Raw genomic sequence first — 20,906 nt, 5'->3', positions numbered from 1 at the left:
CCCGACCACTGAGGTTGGGGCTCCGTTAGCGGGGGGGGGGGTCCCTCCATGCCTGGAGACCCTGGTCGGCTGATGGAGCTAAAGTGTCCCGACAAACACGGGTTCAAGTGGGTGGAAGAGGTCTGCAGGGACCATGAGAACCAGTTCCTCTTTGGATCAGTCCTCAGTCCCGACCGTCTCCTCACTACTGGTCATCTTCAGTCTCCGTTAACCACTCGCCTACAACTATGGGATGGAGTCATGTGACCTCTGCTATGAGTCACACGCCACCATTTTATGCTTTATTACATGTACATATTCCACCACACCAACATCTGCCCACACATCTGCAGCTGCCGAGTCTTCTCGCTCCCCCGGCTGGAGAGGTGGGTGGTGCTCAGTCACGGGGGGTTTAAAGGCGGTTAACTGGCCTCTGGGACTGGTTTACTGGAGTCACGCTGTGCTGAGATACCTTAGAATTAAAGAAGCCTCATGTCCCCTTCCACCAAAGCAGCAGGAAGTGAGCAGGCTTTAATGTCATTAGCATAAGATGAGATATTAGAGAAGCTTAGAAGTTTAAAGGCAACAGCTCTGAGCTGCCTCACGTTTGTGCTCCGCCCCGTTTTTAGCGAGGTTTAAAAATCTGTTACACACTTCAATCCAATTATTCCTAAATCTCGAGGGACGTTTGAGCTGAGAATCTAAAGTCAGAGTCGAGTCGGATGATGTGACGGGTTTTATTTGAAAGAACGTGTCTTGGTTTGAGTCCCTGGCCGAGAAAGCCTCCGATGATACAAAAGACATCAGATTTAAAGTGATGACAGAAAAACTTTGGAATAAACCGTGATGATGTTTGGGCGGAGCCAAAAGCGTCTGCTCATGGTCACCTGGCTGGCCAGGTGGGAGGGGGCGTGGTCAGACCGGTGGGAGGGGGCGTGGTCACGGCTCCTCACAGGTAGCCCTCCTTCCTGAACTGCTCCTCCAGGATGTCTCTGTACTCGTCGAAGCCCCCGTCGATGCGTCGCACCTTCCCGCCCTCACACACCCACAGCTCTTTGCACACCAGGCGGATCAGACGTTCGTCATGTGACACCAAAACGACGCCGCCCTGAAACACGAGAACACGGCGCTGAGACTCCGCCCACGGCCTCCGCCCACGCCGGGGGAGTAAAACGAGGCGCACCTTGAACTTGTTGAGCGCTTTAGCCAGAGCTTCGATGGTCTCCATGTCCAGGTGGTTGGTTGGTTCATCGAGGATGTAGAAGTTTGGACTGGAGGAGAGAAATGGCATCACCATGGTTACTCCTGTCACCATGGTTACTCTTGTCCTCATCCACCCTGCCACCCTTTCCTACCACGGCATGGTCATCTGTGCAAAGGCCACCCGACTCTTCTGACCTCCAGACAGGCTGGCCACCGGCCTCGTGGCCAGTTCTCCTGTAATACCGTAGCGGCCCAGCTGGTGGCGGTACTCCTCCTCCGTCTGCCCTGTGGTGGGAACATCAGCATTGAGGTTGAGACGGCGCCAATGAAGCTCTGAGCAGAACAGCAGCAGGAGAGTGAGGAGAGCCGAGGCAGACGTGGGCGTCGGGCCCCCACATCATCGTGCTGGTCCGAGAGACGTCTAAACGTTTAAAACTCCACCTCCACAGGCAGATCTGCCAAAACGCTCTCATCACACCCAACACGGCAGCAGGTGGTTACCAGGAAACTTGTTGAGCAGAAGTTCTATGCTGTTCACGGTCAGGTCCAGCTGATCCACGTGGTGCTGGCTGAAGTAGCCGATCTTTAAGTTCCTGGAGACAAAGCCAATCAGTAACGACCAATGTTTCAGCATTTATGGGAAACCACAACATTGTTCCCTGGCGTTCTGTGAACCAGCACCAGGACCACCACTGAACCTGGACAGGGTTCTGTACCTGTGAGCCTGGCGCACGCCGCTGACCGGTGTCAGATCACCCATGAGCAGCTTGAGGATGGTGGACTTCCCGGCCCCGTTCTCGCCCACCTGGCAGCAGACGACAGCAGAGAATCAACGCTTTGCTCTGGTGTGGCGAGGAGAGCAGAGGCCCCGCCCCCTCCGGCCCGTTCACGACACGTACGATGCAGATCCGAGAGTCCAGGTCAGCGGACAGGTCGAGTCCAGAAAAGAGCCGCTGGTCCCGCGAGTAGTAGAACTCCACCTCGTCCAGCTGCAGGATGGGAGGAGACAACTTCTCGATGTTGTCTGGGAACCTGTGAACGATCATTCAGTCAGTGCCCCCCCCAAACAGGAAGTTCCTCCTCACATGCAGGCGCCCTCCTACCGTAGAGTCACCTCTGTCTCTTTTTCAAGGGGCTTCAGTTCAGGCCTGCAGGAGACAAACCACAGTCATGATCAGGTGCAGCGCAGACACGGGCGCAGCGCAGACGCGGGCGCAGCGCCGACGCGGGCGCAGCGCAGACACGGGCGCAGCGCCGACACGGGCGCAGCGCAGACGCGGGCGCAGCGCCGACGCGGGCGCAGCGCAGACACCGTTACTGTCACTACTGACTGCAGGTCTCAGACCAGAGGAGCGCACGTTGCCTGAGGTCCGCACCCAAGGAGCGCACGTTGCCTGAGGTCTCAGACCAGAGGAGCGCACGTTGCCTGAGGTCTCAGACCAGAGGAGCGCACGTTGCCTGAGGTCTCAGACCAGAGGAGCGCACGTTGCCTGAGGTCTCAGACCAAGGAGCGCACGTTGCCTGAGGTCTCAGACCAGAGGAGCGCACGTTGCCTGAGGTCTCAGACCAGAGGAGCGCACGTTGCCTGAGGTCTCAGACCAGAGGAGCGCACGTGCTCCGTGCAGCCATGCGCGAGTACTCACAGCTTCTCCAGGAGTTTGAGTTTGCTCTGGACCTGCGCGGCTCTGTTAGCATTGTAGCGAAACCTGTCGATGAAGACCTGGAAGGCAAAGGTGAGACGGTCAGGACTCCTGCAGCAGCTGGGCGTCAGTCCTGCGGCCGTACCTGTATGTGTTGTCTGTACTGCAGCTGGGCCTCGTACTCCCTGTGCTGGTTCTTTAGTCGGTCTTCTTTAGTTTTAACAAAGTTTTCATAGTCTCCACGGTAACTGTCCAGTCTTTGGGAGTGCAGGTGGACAACATCTGTCACCACCGCATTCAGGAAGTTTCTGTCGTGGGAGACGACTAAGATGGTGGACTGCCACGTCTGTGGAGAGAGGACGGGCGTCAGCGCTACGCTAACCCTTTAGCATTGGGATGTCAGGAATGGAACTAGCTCAGACCTGCAGGTAGTTCTCCAACCACAGGATGGCTCGGACATCCAACATGTTCGTCGGCTCTGAAACGTGCACGATTTAAGCAACGCATCATGACAGACCGTGGTGTTGCTAAGGCAACGCCCCTTAGCTGTTGCCTTAGCTGTTGCATTACTTCCATAAAATGGGTACCAACAATTCTGAGATTAAACAAGCTTTAACAATTTAAATAAGAAACGGGGAGGTCACCTGGGAAACAAGAGAAACCAAAGAATGAGGGACTACGTCGCTGTTGCAGCAACTTTGGCCCTTTGAAATTGATATTTTCTTGACATTATGTTGGCTTCCGTGGATGGTGCCTGCAGCCCTAACGATGCTAGGTCCATTTAACGGAGCTGACCACAGCACCACCTTTAGAACCTCACTGATGTTCATTTACATACATGTAGAGGAGCCGACTCACCGTCCAGCAGCAGCAAATCAGGCCTGAAAACAGAGCAGCAGCAAATCAGGCAAGAGGCCGCAGCACCAGGCTTCACTTCCTGTCCTGGCAGCACCAGGAGGCTTCACTTCCTGTCCTGCCAGGACAGGAGGCTTCACTTCCTGTCCTGGCAGCACCAGGAGGCTTCACTTCCTGTCCTGCCAGCACCAGGAGGCTTCACTTCCTGTCCTGCCAGCACCAGGAGGCTTCACTTCCTGTCCTGGCAGCCATCTTTGTTCACGAGACCGAGAAACTCACCGACCAAAAAGAGCTCTGGCCAACGCCAACCTCATCCTCCATCCACCGGAAAACTCCCTGAAGGCACACACACGATGATGTCACGATGATGTCGAGCGTTCTGACGGCCCACGTGTGTGTGTGTGTGTGTGTGTGTGTGTGTGTGTGTGGGGGTGAGAGAACTCACTTTGTGGCCTGCTGTTGCATCTTTGAAGAGAACCCAAGCCCAGCTAGAATGACAGAGGCTCTGAGAGGAGAGAGGTCCATAATGAGACGAAGGTGAGGACTGAGTGTGTGTGTGTGTGTGTTTCAGGAGTGTGTGAGTGCCGGTGATACCGTGCTGGAGCTTTGTCGGCTTCGATCTCCTCCAGGTGGCTGTAGATCTCTGACAGTCGAACACTGTCGGTCCCCTCAGCACTAAGACCAGAACACAAAGAGAGAGTTGGGTCCAGTTGGGTCCAGTTCTGTCCAACGAGCCTCTGGCCGTGTCCTCATCCTGCTGTGCTCAGGCTAGCTTTAGTTTCTTACGTTCCGTTAGCGATCCGAGCGTTTAGACTTTTTTCTTCCCTCAGCAGCGCCTCTCGGAGCACGTCGGTCTCCAGGACACTCTGCAGCGCTGTCTTCTCGTCTCCGGCCACTTCCTGTTCCACGTGGAGGATAGATATGTGAGCCGGAACGCGCAGGTTACGACTGGCCAACATCTTTAACAGCGTCGTCTTCCCTAAACCATTCCGACCAACTAGACCGTACCGTCGGCCGAAGGCCAGAGACAGCTCTGCCCCCTGCAGCAGACACCTGAAGGGAACGTCCTCGTCTCACGTTAGTGCACAAAGACAGGAACCTTCCAGCAGCTCAGCCGCTCACCTCTCTCCGAAGGAGACATCAAAGTTCTCTATGCGGATGTCATAGCTGCGGTTCTTCCCCGACTGGTCCACTCGGCTCTCCTTCTTGCTGCTGGCCTGACTGGCCGAGGCCTCCTCCAGGACGCTGAGGACACAGGACAGAGAGTGAGTCTGGTCCTGCTCCACGGCAGGGTTTCTACTGCGGACAGAGACCGCGATGGACAGCAAGGACAGAAGCAAGGACATCAGGAAGGACAGCAAGGACAGAAGCAAGGACATCAGGAAGGACAGCAAGGACAGAAGCAAGGACAGTAGCAAGGACAGTAGCAAGGACATCAGGAAGGACAGCAAGGACAGAAGCAAGGACATCAGGAAGGACAGCAAGGACAGAAGCAAGGACAGTAGCAAGGACAGAAGCAAGGACATCAGGAAGGACAGCAAGGACAGTAGCAAGGACATCAGGAAGGACAGCAAGGACAGAAGCAAGGACATCAGGAAGGACAGCAAGGACAGAAGCAAGGACAGTAGCATGGACATCAGGAAGGACAGAAGCTGTGTGTGTGTGTGTGTGTGTGTGTGTGAGACTGTGTGTGTGTGTGTGTGTGTGTGTGTGCGTGCGTGTGTGAGACTGTGTGTGTTGTGTGCGTGCGTGTGTGTGTGGTTGTGACTGTGTGCGTGCGTGTGTCTGTGTGTGCGTGTGTGTGTGTGTGAGACTCTGTGTGTGTGTGTGTGTGTGTGACTGTGTGCGTGCGCGTGCGTGCGTGCGCGTGCGTGCGTGTGCGCGTGCACCCACAGCTGGCTGCAGGGCCTCTGCGAGTCCTTCTCGTTCCTCCGTTCGTGCTTCGCTCTCAGTTTGGCTTCGGCCTTTTCCAGCTTCTTGGCGTCGACGGTCTGAGGATCAGACAGGAAGTGATGAACAAAGGGGCTTTGATCCCCAGGGGGCTTTGATCCCCACGGGGCTTTGACCCCACGGTGCTGCGTGTGTGTTGGGCTCACGGTGTTCTGAGGCCGCTTCATCATCCAGATCCCCTCCACTCCTGTGGCTGCTGTAACTGAGACAGAAAAGGTGTCAGACGTTCTCACTCCGGCTCAGGTGAGAAGATCCAGGAGCTGCAGTTACCGACGCCTGCGGAGATCTGGGACAGCTGCACCGGAGCGTCCAGCAGCACCTGCCGTTGGGCCCCCCCGTAGCTGCTCCTGTTCACAGGGAAACCTGTCATTATGGGATGCACCTGCTGCCCCACGTCTCCGTGGAGACACCTGCTCATACTACGCCCTCCTGTATTTAGAGACGCGGTTCATCGGGGTTAAAGTCATTAACCGGGGGACGAGTGATGGTCGTCATCGTCTCTGCTGCCAAGACTCCCGGATCCGCCCCCCCGCTCCCAGTGGTGCCGAGTGAAGCGGGAACGTTACATTTTACAGACGGAATATTGATGTGAAGGGACTAAAGTGGCTGCACCTGTCCCCCTGTGAACCGGATCCCAGGTCCTCAGCAGAGGGTCGGGGTTTTAGGGAATTCCGGAATTCCTAACACACTTCTGACAACACAAGGCTCTTCTCCTCCAACGTCTCGTGAAGGAAGTGACCGTTCCGTGGACTTTAAAATGTCTCACTCACAGTTTGAGAGTGTTGAACATCTGCAGGCAGATGTTCCTGATGTCCTCTTCGTTTTTACTGTCAGCAGACACCTCCTGCAGAACTCCTCCGATAGCTTCATAAACCTCCTCATCGTTCTCAAATTCTGCTCCACCGCTGTCCAGAACCCCTGGAACACACACACACACACACACACACACACCTTCAGGAGCTGGACGGTATTTTTAGAAGCGACCATCATCATACATCTCTTGAGATCACTCAGAACTTCTCTGCAGACACCTTCGGCTTCTCTTTCCTGGCTCTTTAGTCTTCAGAAGTCTCTAAAGTCTCATTAGAAGATGATCGATCAGACTCATCGATACCGGAGGCTTTAACGTTGCTGACGTCACCAACGCGCTGCGTTCATGGGTCATTTTCAAAAACGCATTTGCCTGAAATGACTGCTGGACTTCCCGGTGTTACCAAGGGTCCAGTTAGCTGCCCAAAGGTCCAGTTAGCTGCCCAAGGGTCCAGTTAGCTGCCCAAGGGTCCAGTTAGCTGCCCAAGGGTCCAGTTAGCTGCCCAAGGGTCCAGTTAGTGGCCCAAGGTCCAGTTAGTGGCCCAAGGTCCAGTTAGTGGCCCAAAGGTCCAGTTAGCTGCCCAAGGGTCCAGTTAGTGGCCCAAAGGTCCAGTCTGATGAGCCTCAGAACGCACCACCTCCCTCCTAAATATCATGGACACTCTGTTCAACCATCACTTCCGGTCTGAAGTGATAAAAAGATGTATATTTCAGTTTAATGGACCTTTGAGGCAGACTCTGCTCTCAGGAACACGTTGTCTTCGCCCACAGGCAGCCGGATTAGCCCATTAGCTCCGGAGCTAAAATCGGACTGAATCAACACTGATGTGCCCTGATGTTTAATGTTTCGAGGGCCGGCGGCTCAGAATTCACCTCCATGCCCGCACTCTCACCTGTGATGTAGGCGAACACCTCTGAATCAATCTCTGGAAACTCGTTCTTCACAATCTCCACGTACGTCGCCATGTTAGCCGGCCGGCCTTGGGCTGCGGGGTTCTGCGCATGCGCAGACCTGCGCCAGCGCCGCGTTAAAGCGCAATCGATCGCAATAGATCACAATAAATCGCAATAGATCACAATAAATCGCAATAAATCACAAACCGAAGCCGAGCTTAAGTTTTCTCTCTAAGAAAACATCAGCGGTGACAACCTGTGACGTTGAAATTAGTTCGTGTCATATCAGTTCTGGAGAAATTGTGCATCTTTGACAAATCCGACGTTTTCTCGTTTATAACCACCACTCCACATAATTTGTGAATTACAAATGAGGACTCTTTTAATAGCGCATTTACATTAAGAGGGTACCTATCACAAAGAAACCAATGCCTGAATAAATACATGTAAAGCCGCTTACAATCTACAACTCGGGAAAGTCCTTTTGGAGCTCCTTATATTGTGACATCAACTGGAACAAACTGGTGAAAACAAGGTCTCCCGCACTCAAAAAGCGGGTGGAATAAACCGATACGACCGTTCTGGGTGTGTTTTGTGGGCGACATGTAGCTGCTAACGTGCGGGAGCAGCCAGCAGCGTCTCTTATTCTGAAGGGCTCAAACGGAAGTGGCGTAACAAAGTCGTGTTTTGATAGCGGTCTGACTTCCGGAGGATACTGTGCGCATCTGAGCCCTGCTGCTGCTGGACCGAACCGAACATCTGGACCAGTATCCACCAGGACCTGCGAGGCAGCGGGGCGGACGAGCGTGTGTCCTCCAGGGTACCGCAGAACCGGACAGGATGGAGGACACGGAGACCCGGGTTATTTACCACATGGAGGACCAGGACACCCCCTACCTGATCCGAATCAACGTGCCCGCGCAGCGCGTCACCCTGGCGGACTTCAAACGGGTCCTGAACAAACCCAACCTTAAATTCTTTTTTAAAGCAGTGGATGACGACTTCGGGTGAGTCGTGTGGTTAGTGCTGCGTTGCCATGGCAACCCTTAGAAACAAAATAAATGTTCCGTTTCACCACGATGAGGCCTGACTGGCAGGTGCATTTTTATTGATGAAACTCACATTCTGAGCACATCTCGAGGTCGCTGCTAAGCTAACAACAATATCGTGTGTTTACGTTTGTGTTTTTCTTGCTAAAATAGACAAATACATTTTATTTATGGCCTAAAAACATTTTAGAAACACTGATGGTCAAAGCCCGAACTGCTACCTTGCTGTTTTAATACTGGGCAACCAGGTGAGCGTCCATGTGTGTGTAGCTCCATTATTATGGGATATCACTGAGACCTTTAACTGGACAGACACCTTTGAGATGATGCTGACGCCTCTCTGCAGGGTGGTTAAAGAGGAGGTCAGCGATGACGCCGCCAGGCTGCCGTGTGTGAATGGACGAGTCGTCTGCTGGGTCAAACACTCTCTCTCTCTCACACACACACACACACACACACTCTTTATCACTTATGTTCCTACAGTAACAGGACTTGTGGCATGGCTCTGAAATGATAAATCCATCCTGGTCTCGCTCCAGCTGGTCTCGACAGACGCCTGCCAGTCAGACTCCGGCGACCCTCCCCTCGTTCCAGCCGTGGGCGGCGGCCTGACCCTGCCCCCCACAGAGAGGACGGGTGGAATCGGTGATTCTCGGCCACCGTCCTTTCAGTGAGTGCAAGTGTTAGGTGGACCTGTTCCACGTCAGAGTGGCTAATCTATCCATCTGCCTATCAGTGCTGCTGATATACAGAGGTCAGAGGTCAGGCCTGTCCCTTCGCCACAGGGAGGAGCGAAAGAGACAGGTGAGCAAGGCGAGGTCATCACCTGACCCCCAGAGTCGTCTTTAACCCCTCTGATTAGCAGGGAGCCTCCTGAATGGCCAGACCCCCCACCTCCCAGACCGGGAGGAGGCAGAGCAGCCAGGTGGAGGTGAAGGTTCCTCCACTCAGCAGAGCAGCCAACTGGAGACCACCAGCTTCTGCTCCTCGGGGGACGACTCAGGAGGAAGGTTAAAACACACACCAGCGCACCGATGTTCGCACATTTCTCACAGAGCAAGAAGAAACATTTGTGTTGAAGGTGGATTTGGATGTGAGGCCACACGTGCACACACGAGCACGGTGACCCTCCCTCTGGGCCACCAGACCAGCGAAGACAGAAGAAAAGAGGAGCAGAAAGGACGTGACGTCCCTCTGAGCTGCTGCCTCCGTTAGCTGAAACAGTTCTGGGGATTGTTAGCTTCAGAGGGTGACGGGTCACTGCGGCCCCCTGCAGGGAGGCTGTGGGTCGGATGTGTCAGTCGGCTCCCTCTGTAATACCAGAGTGGCTCTCCTCCAGTTTCACCATTAAACCCAGCAGAGCTGCAGCTGCTGTATGACCACAGTAGATTCTCTTCCTTCCATCATGCTACGCTAGGCTAAGCAGGGCGAAGCGCAGGGACACAATGTGGCAGCTCCCACTCTGATTGGCTGATACCTGCCCTCAGGTCCCGTTTTTCTGCTCCAGTTCAGCTGTTTACAGGCTGCTCAGCAAAGCCTCTTTTGATTGGCTGCGTCAGGTCACATGGCTCAACGTTGACATCATATAAATGTGTCCAGGGGTCCTGACACGTACTTGCTCCACTGACGCACAACTTCAGACTTTTGTCCCTCGGACAATCGCAGGTTTTATTCTCAGCTCTGGATTTTAGTGTCTTGTTTTTATCTTTGATTTTTCAGGTAAAGGCTTTTTCACAATGACATGTTCATCCTTTCATCTTTAGTGGATGATGATGTGATGGTGTTTTTGTGTAGCTGTGAGGACATAAAGCAGCTGATCTCCTTTTTTGGTGTCCTCAGGTTCAGCCAGTCAACGGGGCCGAGCAGCCCGTCACCGCAACTCATCAGGCGCCAGCGCCGCCGCCACCGCAGGCCCAAGACCTCCCAAATGGAGAGGGTACACACTCACACTCACACACACACACACTCAGTCCTGTCCGGTCCTCGTCTGTCTTCCAGGTTTCTCTCTGTTGACCTGTCTCTCCTCTCTGTCCGTCTGTCCTGTTGTGTGTCAGTCCGTGTCGTTCAGCAGCATCACCGACTCCACCATGTCTCTCAGCGTTGTCACTGTCACTCTGAACATGGGTGAGTACAGCAAAGCTTTGGTGTCTCGTGGTGATACCGCAGTAGCGTTTCCATGGAGACGGCTGCTCTCACATGTGTTTGCTGCTACGTTTAAACATGACGGAACTCTTCCAGTTACATTAATTACTCAGCGATGGGTTATTATGGTACAAAAGCCCCACGGCTGAAGCCCAGTGATGCTGTGATGCCCCCCAGGGGGGTAAGAGGCAACTTAAAGGCCACCTTCCTTTGTTTGACCACTGTTGAGGACTCTACCCACCCTTTAGTGGCAGCTACGGCTCCTTATATCAGCCTATGGCTTTAACTCCTGCACGCACCTGTACGCCACCTAGAGGGCACCTGTACGTACGCCACCTAGAGGGCACCTGTACGTACGCCACCTAGAGGGCACCTGTACGCCACCTAGAGGGCACCTGTACGCCACCTAGAGGGCACCTGTACGTACGCCACCTAGAGGGCACCTGTACGCCACCTAGAGGGCACCTATATACGCCACCTAGAGGGCACCTGTACGTACGCCACCTAGAGGGCACCTATATGTACGCCACCTAGAGGGCACCTGTACGTACACCACCTAGAGGGCACCTGTACGCCACCTAGAGGGCACCTGTACGTACGCCACCTAGAGGGCACCTGTACGTACGCCACCTAGAGAGCACCTGTACGTACGCCACCTAGAGGCACCTGTACGCCACCTAGAGGGCACCTGTACGCCACCTAGAGGGCACCTGTACGTACGCCACCTAGAGGGCACCTATATGTACGCCACCTAGAGGGCACCTGTACGTACGCCACCTAGAGAGCACCTGTACACCACCTAGAGGGCACCTGTACACCACCTAGAGGGCACCTATATGTACGCCACCTAGAGGGCACCTATATGTACGCCACCTAGAGGGCACCTGTACATACGCCACCTAGAGAGCACCTGTACGCCACCTAGAGGGCACCTATATGTACGCCACCTAGAGGGCACCTGTACGCCACCTAGAGGGCACCTGTACGCCACCTAGAGGGCACCTGTATGTACGCCACCTAGAGGGCACCTGTAGGTACGCCTCCTAGAGGGCACCTGTACGTACGCCACCTAGAGGGCACCTGTACGTACGCCGCTTAGAGGGCACCTGTACGTACGCCTCCTAGAGGGCACCTGTACGTACGCCACCTAGAGGGCACCTGTACGTACGCCGCTTAGGGGCACCTGTACGTACGCCGCCTAGAGGGCACCTGTACGTACGCCGCTTAGAGGGCACCTGTACGTACGCCGCCTAGAGGGCACCTGTAGGTACGCCTCCTAGAGGGCACCTGTACGTACGCCACCTAGAGAGCACCTGTACGCCACCTAGAGGCACCTGTACGTACGCCACCTAGAGGGCACCTGTACGCCACCTAGAGGGCACCTGTACGCCACCTAGAGGGCACCTGTACGTACGCCACCTAGAGGGCACCTGTACGCCACCTAGAGGGCACCTGTACGTACGCCACCTAGAGGGCACCTGTACGCCACCTAGAGAGCACCTGTACGCCACCTAGAGGGCACCTGTACGCCACCTAGAGGGCACCTGTACTACGCCACCTAGAGGGCACCTGTACACCACCTAGAGGGCACCTGTACGTACGCCACCTAGAGGGCACCTGTACGCCACCTAGAGAGCACCTGTACGCCACCTAGAGGGCACCTACGTACGCCACCTAGAGGGCACCTGTACGCCACCTAGAGGGCACCTGTACGTACGCCACCTAGAGGGCACCTGTACGCCACCTAGAGGGCACCTGTACGTACGCCACCTAGAGGGCACCTGTACGCCACCTAGAGGGCACCTGTACGCCACCTAGAGGGCACCTGTACGTACGCCACCTAGAGGGCACCTGTACGCCACCTAGAGGGCACCTGTACACCACCTAGAGGGCACCGGTACGTACGCCTCCTAGAGGGCACCTGTACGTACGCCACCTAGAGGGCACCTGTACGTACGCCACCTACGCAGCAGCGCCTGACTGACTCTTTGTCTGTGTGTCCTAGAGAGGTTTAACTTTCTGGGCATCAGTATTGTTGGTCAGAGTAACGACAGAGGTGATGGAGGCATCTACATCGGCTCCATCATGAAGGGAGGGGCCGTGGCAGCAGACGGACGCATCGAGCCCGGAGACATGCTACTCCAGGTGCTAATACTGCTGCTACGCACCTGTTACTGCAGGAACTGCAGTACTAATACCTCAGTAACAATCTGCTCTGTGTGTATCAGGTGAACGACACCAACTTTGAGAACATGACTAATGATGATGCCGTCCAGGTACTGAGAGACGTCGTCCACAACCCCGGGTGAGAAATGCTCCCCCACCATGAGGAGCACGACTGCTTTACTGGGGTTACTTGTGCTTGAGGGCGTTGCAAAGTTTGGAATATGAGGGTTCCGTCGCCATCTTTCCTCTGAACGTGGAGGCCTTCAGATGTGGGACGAGGTTCTAGGGGCCCAGATGAAGGTGGACCCTGGCACTGCCACAGGAACCCAGTGGACGTGATGTCCTTCACTGGTCCTCTAGAACTCTGAAACCCTCACAGGATCTCCATGGCTAAATGACCTGATGGTCTTTTAGGGTTAATTTTATATTCATTCTTCTGTTCATATAATGGGAGTTGACCATTCTGTGTTATATGTGTGGTTTTTATCCATCAATAAATCAATAAATGGGTCCATATGTTGTCTGAGAGCTGCATCTCCTCTCTGTTCCTCTGCTCCTTCAGTCCCATCACCTTAACGGTGGCCAAGTGTTGGGATCCAAACCCACAGAGCTGCTTCATTCTGCCAAGAGGTGAGTCTGGGCTCTTTTCCTTTATCTGCTCCCTCAACAGTAAGTCTTTACCTTAGACGCACACAGGTGTTACTCTACTGACAGTCTGATGTCCTTGTCAACCCTCCGTGTTCCTGGAGGCGAGCCTGTTCGTCCCATTGATCCTGCTGCCTGGGTGTCACACACTGCTGCCATGACGGGCACGCTCCCCCCACCCTACAGTAAGAGCACCATCATCATCTGTTGTAACCCAACCTAACCTCCATCATCTATGCCTCCATCATCTAACCCTCCATCATCTATACCTCCATCATCTATGCCTCCATCTATACCTCCATCATCTATGCCTCCATCATCTATACCTCCATCATCTATACCTCCATCATCTATGCCTCCATCTATACCTCCATCATCTATACCTCCATCATCTATGCCTCCATCATCTATGCCTCCATCATCTATACCTCCATCATCTATGCCTCCATCATCTATACCTCCATCATCTATACCTCCATCATCTATGCCTCCATCATCTATGCCTCCATCATCTATGCCTCCATCATCTATGCCTCCATCTATACCTCCATCATCTATGCCTCCATCTATGCCTCCATCATCTATGCCTCCATCTATACCTCCATCATCTATGCCTCCATCATCTATACCTCCATCATCTAACCCTCCATCATCTATACCTCCATCATCTATGCCTCCATCATCTATGCCTCCATCATCTATGCCTCCATCATCTATACCTCCATCATCTAAACCCTCCATCATCTATGCCTCCATCATCTATGCCTCCATCTATACCTCCATCATCTATGCCTCCATCTATACCTCCATCATCTATGCCTCCATCTATGCCTTCATCATCTATGCCTCCATCATCTATACCTCCATCATCTATGCCTCCATCATCTATACCTCCATCATCTATGCCTCCATCATCTATGCCTCCATCATCTATACCTCCATCATCTATGCCTCCATCATCTATACCTTCATCATCTATGCCTCCATCATCTATGCCTCCATCATCTATGCCTCCATCATCCATGCCTCCATCATCTATACCTCCATCATCTATGCCTCCATCATCCATGCCTCCATCATCTATACCTCCATCATCTAAACCCTCCATCATCTATACCTCCATCTATACCTTCATCATCTATACCTCCATCATCTATGCCTCCATCATCCATGCCTCCATCATCTATGCCTCCATCATCTATACCTCCATCATCTATGCCTCCATCATCTATACCTTCATCATCTATGCCTCCATCATCTATGCCTTCATCATCTATGCCTCCATCATCTATACCTCCATCATCTATGCCTCCATCATCTATGCCTCCATCATCTATACCTCCATCATCTATGCCTCCATCATCTATACCTCCATCATCTATGCCTCCATCATCTATACCTCCATCATCACCCATCCACCATTACTCCATCCTGGAGTCCCTCAATAATCTGATGTTCCAGGCCTTCATGAGGAACACCACCTGACCATTCAGAGTGACATGCCAGCAGTTGTCAGGGCGATGGCCAATCCTGAGTCAGGACTGGAGGTCCGAGATCGGATGTGGTTGAAGATCACCATTCGCAGCGCCTTCATTGGTGAGTCCAGTTTGACCCTAATATTGAAATCAAACGCGTTTGACCGAAGCACCGGTACCCTCTCAGGAGGAGCTACAAGAAGAAAAGAGTTACTGAGCAACGGTATTCCAAGCAGTGGTGTCCGTGGCCATTTTTGGGAGCAGGTGCTCAGTGACATACAAGCGTTGATCGTGTGGTAGTCCTCACGTTAGCTATTAGCGATTTTGGCTAGCATCTGTTTAAAGCTTGGCAGCGAAGGCTTCGGGGAACACAACACATTTCATTGATTCACATGTTACCTGGCTGGTGGGAAGAGGTCTGCAGCTGTGCAAGCATCACAATAGAGGGGGGTTGTTCTTGTGTAAGAGGCCTTTAACCAAGACCTGATCCATGGTCATAGCAACATGGGCCCCAACATGGGCCCCATACACTGGAAAAGAAAAACATAACAACCGAGCTGGACCAGAGGGCAGGTGCTGTAGCACCGTCCAGAGCTAGCTGAGCACACCACTGCTCCCAATGTTCTTAACTGATCATCCTGGGCTGTCCTGGGTGGGGAACTTCATTTCCCAGAGGTAATTGCTGCTGTGATTGGAGACGACTTCATCTACAGCAGAAGTGGGAACCAAACCTAATAGGGGTTCTTTTTCTCTGGTCTGTCCAGGGTCAGAGGTGGTGGACTGGCTCCACAGAAATGTTGAAGGCTTTGTTGACCGTCGAGAAGCTCGCAAATATGCAGGGAATCTGCTGAAGGCCGGTTACATCCGTCACACCATCAACAAGGTCACCTTTTCTGAGCAGTGCTACTATGTGTTTGGAGATCTGTGTGAAGGTGAGGACAAGGAGCATCTTCTGTTGAGACTTCTGAAAGAAAAAGAGCTGGAGGTTCTTCTCTAACACACCTGGGCCCATCTTCACAGAGGTTCTTAGAGTCCTCTCAGAGAGCCCTTACCTAGCCGGAAAAGTCTTAGCGAGGACTAAGAGGGGATTTTAGGGCCAGGGTTAGGGTTAGGGCCAGGTTTAGGGTTAGGGCCAGGGTTAGGATTAGGGCCAGGTTTAGGGTTAGGGCCAGGGTTAGGATTAGGGCCAGGTTTAGGGTTAGGGCCAGGGTTAGGATTAGGGCCAGGCTTAGGGTTAGGGCCAGGGTTAGGGTTAGGGCCAGGGTTAGGGCTAGATCCAGGGTTAGGGTAAGGGCCAGGTTTAGGGTTAGGGCCAGGGTTTGGGCCAGGGTTAGTGTTAGGGCCAGGCTTAGGGTTAGGGCCAGGGTTAGGGTTAGGGCCAGGGTTAGGGCTAGATCCAGGGTTAGGGTTAGGGCCAGGCTTAGGGTTAGGGCCAGGGTTTGGGCCAGGGTTAGTGTTAGGGCCAGGATTAGGGCCAGGGTTAGGGCCATGGTTAGGGTTAGGGCCAGGATTAGGGCCAGGGTTAGGGCCAGGGTTAGGGTTAGGGTTAGGGTTAGTTTTAGGGCCAGGGTTAGATCCAGGGTTAGGGTAAGGGCCAGGTTTAGTGTTAGGGCCAGGATTAGGGCCAGGGTTAGGTTTAGGGCTACGCCAGATCAGGGGGTTTAAATGTGAACCTGAAACTGAAGAAAAGGTCTGAAGCCAAATAAATTTTGAAACCATAAAAAGATCTTAAAATGTAAGATTCAGAAAAAAAAACCCATTTTGAATCTGACAGTCAAACATTGTAACACCTGGTTGTATTTCAACATGAAAACCAAAGGTTTCGGTTCCGCACGATAGATTTTGATTCCTTTTTTTTTTTCAAACTATCAAATCCTTTGGCCCTGATTTGGCTCCATAGTGTTGTCTCTGCTGGATCAAGATTAAGCTTTTGGTCAACCAGCAGATGGAGCCAACTGTGAGCCCGTGGCTCAGCCTCCAGGCCCGGCGTGGCCCCCCGTCTTTCCCTACCAGGACCCAGCGCCTCACCCCTACAGCTCACCTCTCCCCCTACATCAGCTGCCAGCAGAGGACGGAGGAGACGAGAAAGGGAGTCAGCCCAGTGAAGGTGAACCTCTTCATTACCCACTATTTTAACCCCCCACCCCCCCAAAACCCAACCGCTTCTGTGATTTCTCTCGGCAGGAAGTCACAGCTGTCCGTCAAATTACAGTGACAACCAGGGATGTGGGCTGGCTGGACCAGAGCCGGCCAGACTGGAAGCAGGCGCTCTGCTTCAGGAAGAGCCCCCCGTCAGTAACCACCCTCCTGGCAGCACAGACCCTCCGGTAGTCAGCGACGGTGACCTTTCCCCGCCCCAGCAGCCCTTCCTTCTGACCACAGGAAACCCCCGAGATTTCTTTGTAGACGTCATCTGACCCTGAGTGAAACATGGCCACATGAATATAAGAGAATTAATGTGTTCACCATGCTATGAGGTTTCAGAATCAGACATTGAGACAGCGACCCTCACTATGGAATGGCGGTGAGCTTCTCCTTGGAGAAGCTGGAGAATATTGCTGCTGCAGCATCAGACGGTCTGGAAATGTGATTTAATGACATTAACCTGCATTACACAGAACAAATGTTATAACCATCACAGGGGGAGAACGGCCCAGTTCATGAAAATGTCATCAAAGATTTAAAACTGTCACGCTGAGCGTCAATTGTGAGCGGAACAGCTGGATTCCAGGATTTGATTTAAGGAACATGGACCAGTTTGGAGGCGCCATTAGCGTTGGCCCCGCCCCCAGCCCCCGCACAAAGACTAAACGGCTTCCGTTATTCTTTACAAATCACAGCTTCGTGGAATAAAAATTCCCATATGGAGTCTATAGACTGAACATGGTCGTGTTTTCAGGTCCGGATCGTGCTGGGAGGTCTTGAACCCAGTTCGTGAACGTGTTAGCTTCGTTGGTTTGTGCCATGTTCGCTCCGACAGGGAGGGAGGGACGCGTCCCATTTCGCACAGCTTCCTCCTCCACCAGCACGGCAGCCAAGTGCTCGACAACTGGAGCCGTTCTTCTGCCATTTTAGCTCAACGAGCGAGCAAACGTTTTTAAGGCGGGTAAAAAACGTTCACTGGACCTGAAGATTCGGTCCGAAATGACGCCGCGGCCTGAGTGAAGGAACCTGGATGTTTTGTATGGAACGCGGCCAGGTTCGGGTCAGCTGACTCCCTCCGACATCTTGCCTCCGACATGGAGGAGACAGGACTCATCGTTAGGGTCTAACGTCGTGATTGAGCCGGGGCGCTTCTCTGGGACGGAGGCTGGAGACTCGGCTGGGACTCTTAACGTGGAGGTTCCGGACGGAACCGTGTGTCCGTCCGCACTGCAGCTGCCGTCGGACCGCTGCGGTAACGTCCCGATCTCGACCCGCAAACGCGCACAGGCGATTCGCGCATCGCCTTTTTATTTCATTCATCGGTCGCTGCATTGTTGCAATTTTGCGGATGAAATCAGAGGTTCTGTTGAACATTGTGGCGAGTTTTCGGTGTTTTTGCTCCCCGCGGTTCCCTGAAGGGGCCATGATTCGGATTCATGAGCCTTTATTAATGTTGCATCTGTGAATAACTGAAGATGGCAGAAACAACTTCGCCATGTTTGGGCGACACGAAGCCTTTAAATGTGGAGCGAGAACAGCCGCCGTGGACGCGCAGATCCCGGCAACATCTGCAGCCCTCAACGCACCATCAAGATGCGCACATCTGGAACATCCGCTCACAGGGTCGGTAAATGATCCATGTAGGTCCCGAAACACCTTAATTACAGATGGCGAACGTGCAGCATTAATAAGAGGCTGAGGACACTAAAATGGTCGTTAATTAATGTTAATAGAGACGGACTCGGATGTCAAACTGGCCAATCGTGACACCAATTAACCTGAGAGCATCTGTCAGTCGGGCTGTGTCACACCTTTATATCCCGGATCAGCGTTGGTGTCTGCACAGGTGTGATTGATTGGCAGGTGTCAGCCATGATGGCCGAGCGCTCCAGCATCCGTCACAGGGGGGAGGTGCGTCTCTAAATAACCTGTATGACGTCAGCGAGGGGAGGAAACCAACGTAAAGGCCTCTCAGCAGGGGGCAAACCCACAACCACTGCCATCATCAGCGGTTCCACGCAGTCGCCGCCACGTCCCTGTCCCAGCGGGATCTGAGGATCCACGATCCGTGTCCCAGCAGGATCTGAGGATCCGTGATCCGTGTCCCAGCGGGATCTGAGGATCCACGATCCGTGTCCCAGCGGGATCTGGGGATCCGTGTCCCAGCGGGATCTGGGGATCCACGATCCGTGTCCCAGCGGGATCTGAGGGTCCATGATCCGTGTCCCAGCGGGATCTGAGGGTCCCTGTCCCAGCGGGATCTGAGGATCCGTGATCCGTGTCCAGCGGGATCTGAGGATCCATGATCCGTGTCCCAGCTGGATCTGAGGATCCGTGATCCGTGTCCCAGCTGGATCTGAGGACACGGACGTGCCGATCTGAAGGTGATCTGCATCATCCGGAATGTGCTGCCTGTTGCTAGGAAACGGTGGAAAACACAGTCGGATGCTGCGAATGTGGCAGCAACAAAAGCTCCAGTTCCAACATCATGTCAGGGTCCTGAGCCCCCACTGTGGATCACCTGCCACTGTGGATCACCTGCTACTGTGGATCACCTGCCACTGTGGATCACCTGCCACTGTGGATCACCTGCCACTGTGGATCACCTGCTACTGTGGATCACCTGCCTGTGTGGATCACCTGCCCGTGTGGATCACCTGCCCGTGTGGATCACCTGCCACTGTGGATCACCTGCCACTGTGTGGACCACCTGCCCGTGTGGATCACCTGCCACTGTGGATCACCTGCTACTGTGGATCACCTGCCACTGTGGATCACCTGCCACTGTGGATCACCTGCTACTGTGGATCACCTGCTACTGTGGATCACCTGCCACTGTGGACCACCTGCCACTGTGGATCACCTGCCACTGTGGACCACCTGCCACTGTGGATCACCTGCTACTGTGGATCACCTGCCACTGTGGATCACCTGCCACTGTGGATCACCTGCTACTGTGGATCACCTGCCACTGTGGATCACCTGCTACTGTGGATCACCTGCCACTGTGGACCACCTGCCACTGTGGATCACCTGCTACTGTGGATCACCTGCCTGTGTGGATCACCTGCCACTGTGGATCACCTGCTACTGTGGATCACCTGCCTGTGTGGATCACCTGCCACTGTGGATCACCTGCTACTGTGGATCACCTGCCACTGTGGATCACCTGCCTGTGTGGATCACCTGCCACTGTGGATCACCTGCCTGTGTGGGTCACCTGCCCGTGTGGATCACCTGCCACTGTGGACCACCTGCCTGTGTGGACCACCTGCCTGTGTGGATCACCTGCCACTGTGGATCACCTGCCCGTGTGGATCACCTGCCTGTGTGGATCACCTGCCACTGTGGATCACCTGCCCGTGTGGATCACCTGCCACTGTGGATCACCTGCCCGTGTGGATCACCTGCCCGTGTGGATCACCTGCCCATGTGGATCACCTGCCCATGTGGGTCACCTGCCCGTGTGGATCACCTGCCACTGTGGATCACCTGCCCGTGTGGATCACCTGCCACTGTGGATCACCTGCCCGTGTGGATCACCTGCCTGTGTGGATCACCTGCCACTGTGGATCACCTGCCACTGTGGATCACCTGCCCGTGTGGATCACCTGCCCGTGTGGATCACCTGTGTTACTGGTCACCACTGAGCCGCCATCAAACCTTCATCACTGCTGAATATTTAAACATCTTCGTTCTAACCTCACTTTCACCACCAGGTGGAACACAAACAGCGTGACACACCTGAGTCTGTTATTGGAGAACTCTTATTTTCATCACTTTAAATATCACAGTTTCATTTTGTTGCCTCTAGATTTGTGGTTTAATCATTTAATCATGACGGCGTTGTCTCCTCACAGGGCAGCTGCTCCACACCTGGCTGGGATGTCCCGCCTCCTCCAGGAGAACTCCTCTTCCAGGAGAAGAACGCCTCCTCCAGGAGAAGAACGCCT

General features: G+C 53.8%; 2 protein-coding genes across 9 annotated transcripts; one reads left to right on the top strand and one right to left on the bottom strand.

Annotated features, from left to right (window-relative positions):
* Positions 1-697: 697 nt before the first annotated feature.
* Positions 698-7,488, bottom strand: abcf3 (ATP-binding cassette, sub-family F (GCN20), member 3). The gene is made up of 21 exons (XM_057049073.1): positions 7,331-7,488; positions 6,398-6,545; positions 5,898-5,974; positions 5,774-5,829; positions 5,571-5,668; positions 4,800-4,922; positions 4,464-4,730; positions 4,272-4,352; positions 4,123-4,182; positions 3,957-4,013; positions 3,681-3,703; positions 3,245-3,300; positions 2,968-3,168; positions 2,826-2,902; positions 2,286-2,330; positions 2,082-2,214; positions 1,899-1,987; positions 1,684-1,775; positions 1,335-1,467; positions 1,163-1,250; positions 698-1,087 (listed from the first exon to the last, which is right to left on the bottom strand). The coding sequence occupies exons 1-21, from the start codon at positions 7,401-7,403 to the stop codon at positions 929-931; spliced, it is 2,136 nt and encodes a 711-aa protein (XP_056905053.1). The 5' UTR covers positions 7,404-7,488; the 3' UTR covers positions 698-928.
* Positions 7,489-8,008: 520 nt separating this feature from the next.
* On the top strand, positions 8,009-17,681 carry LOC130534682 (segment polarity protein dishevelled homolog DVL-3). Of its 8 annotated transcripts, none has more exons than XM_057049076.1 (15): positions 8,010-8,338; positions 8,727-8,796; positions 8,920-9,050; positions 9,117-9,184; positions 9,246-9,390; positions 10,220-10,316; positions 10,435-10,504; positions 12,528-12,667; positions 12,751-12,827; positions 13,251-13,318; positions 13,438-13,518; positions 14,795-14,929; positions 15,573-15,740; positions 16,751-16,915; positions 16,993-17,681. In XM_057049076.1, exons 1-15 carry the CDS (start codon positions 8,172-8,174, stop codon positions 17,223-17,225), a joined length of 1,815 nt encoding a protein of 604 aa, XP_056905056.1. In that variant the 5' UTR covers positions 8,010-8,171; the 3' UTR covers positions 17,226-17,681. The 8 variants fall into 8 exon arrangements, with proteins under 8 accessions (XP_056905063.1, XP_056905056.1, XP_056905054.1 ...); XM_057049074.1 differs by having other exon boundaries at positions 9,243-9,390; XM_057049075.1 differs by having other exon boundaries at positions 8,011-8,338; positions 9,243-9,390; positions 16,754-16,915.
* The last annotated feature ends 3,225 nt before the right edge of the window (positions 17,682-20,906 follow it).

Source organism: Takifugu flavidus, chromosome 12 (assembly GCF_003711565.1).
Source record: "Takifugu flavidus isolate HTHZ2018 chromosome 12, ASM371156v2, whole genome shotgun sequence".
Taxonomy (NCBI): Eukaryota; Metazoa; Chordata; class Actinopteri; order Tetraodontiformes; family Tetraodontidae; genus Takifugu; species Takifugu flavidus.
This window is presented reverse-complemented; position numbering and strand designations above follow the sequence as displayed.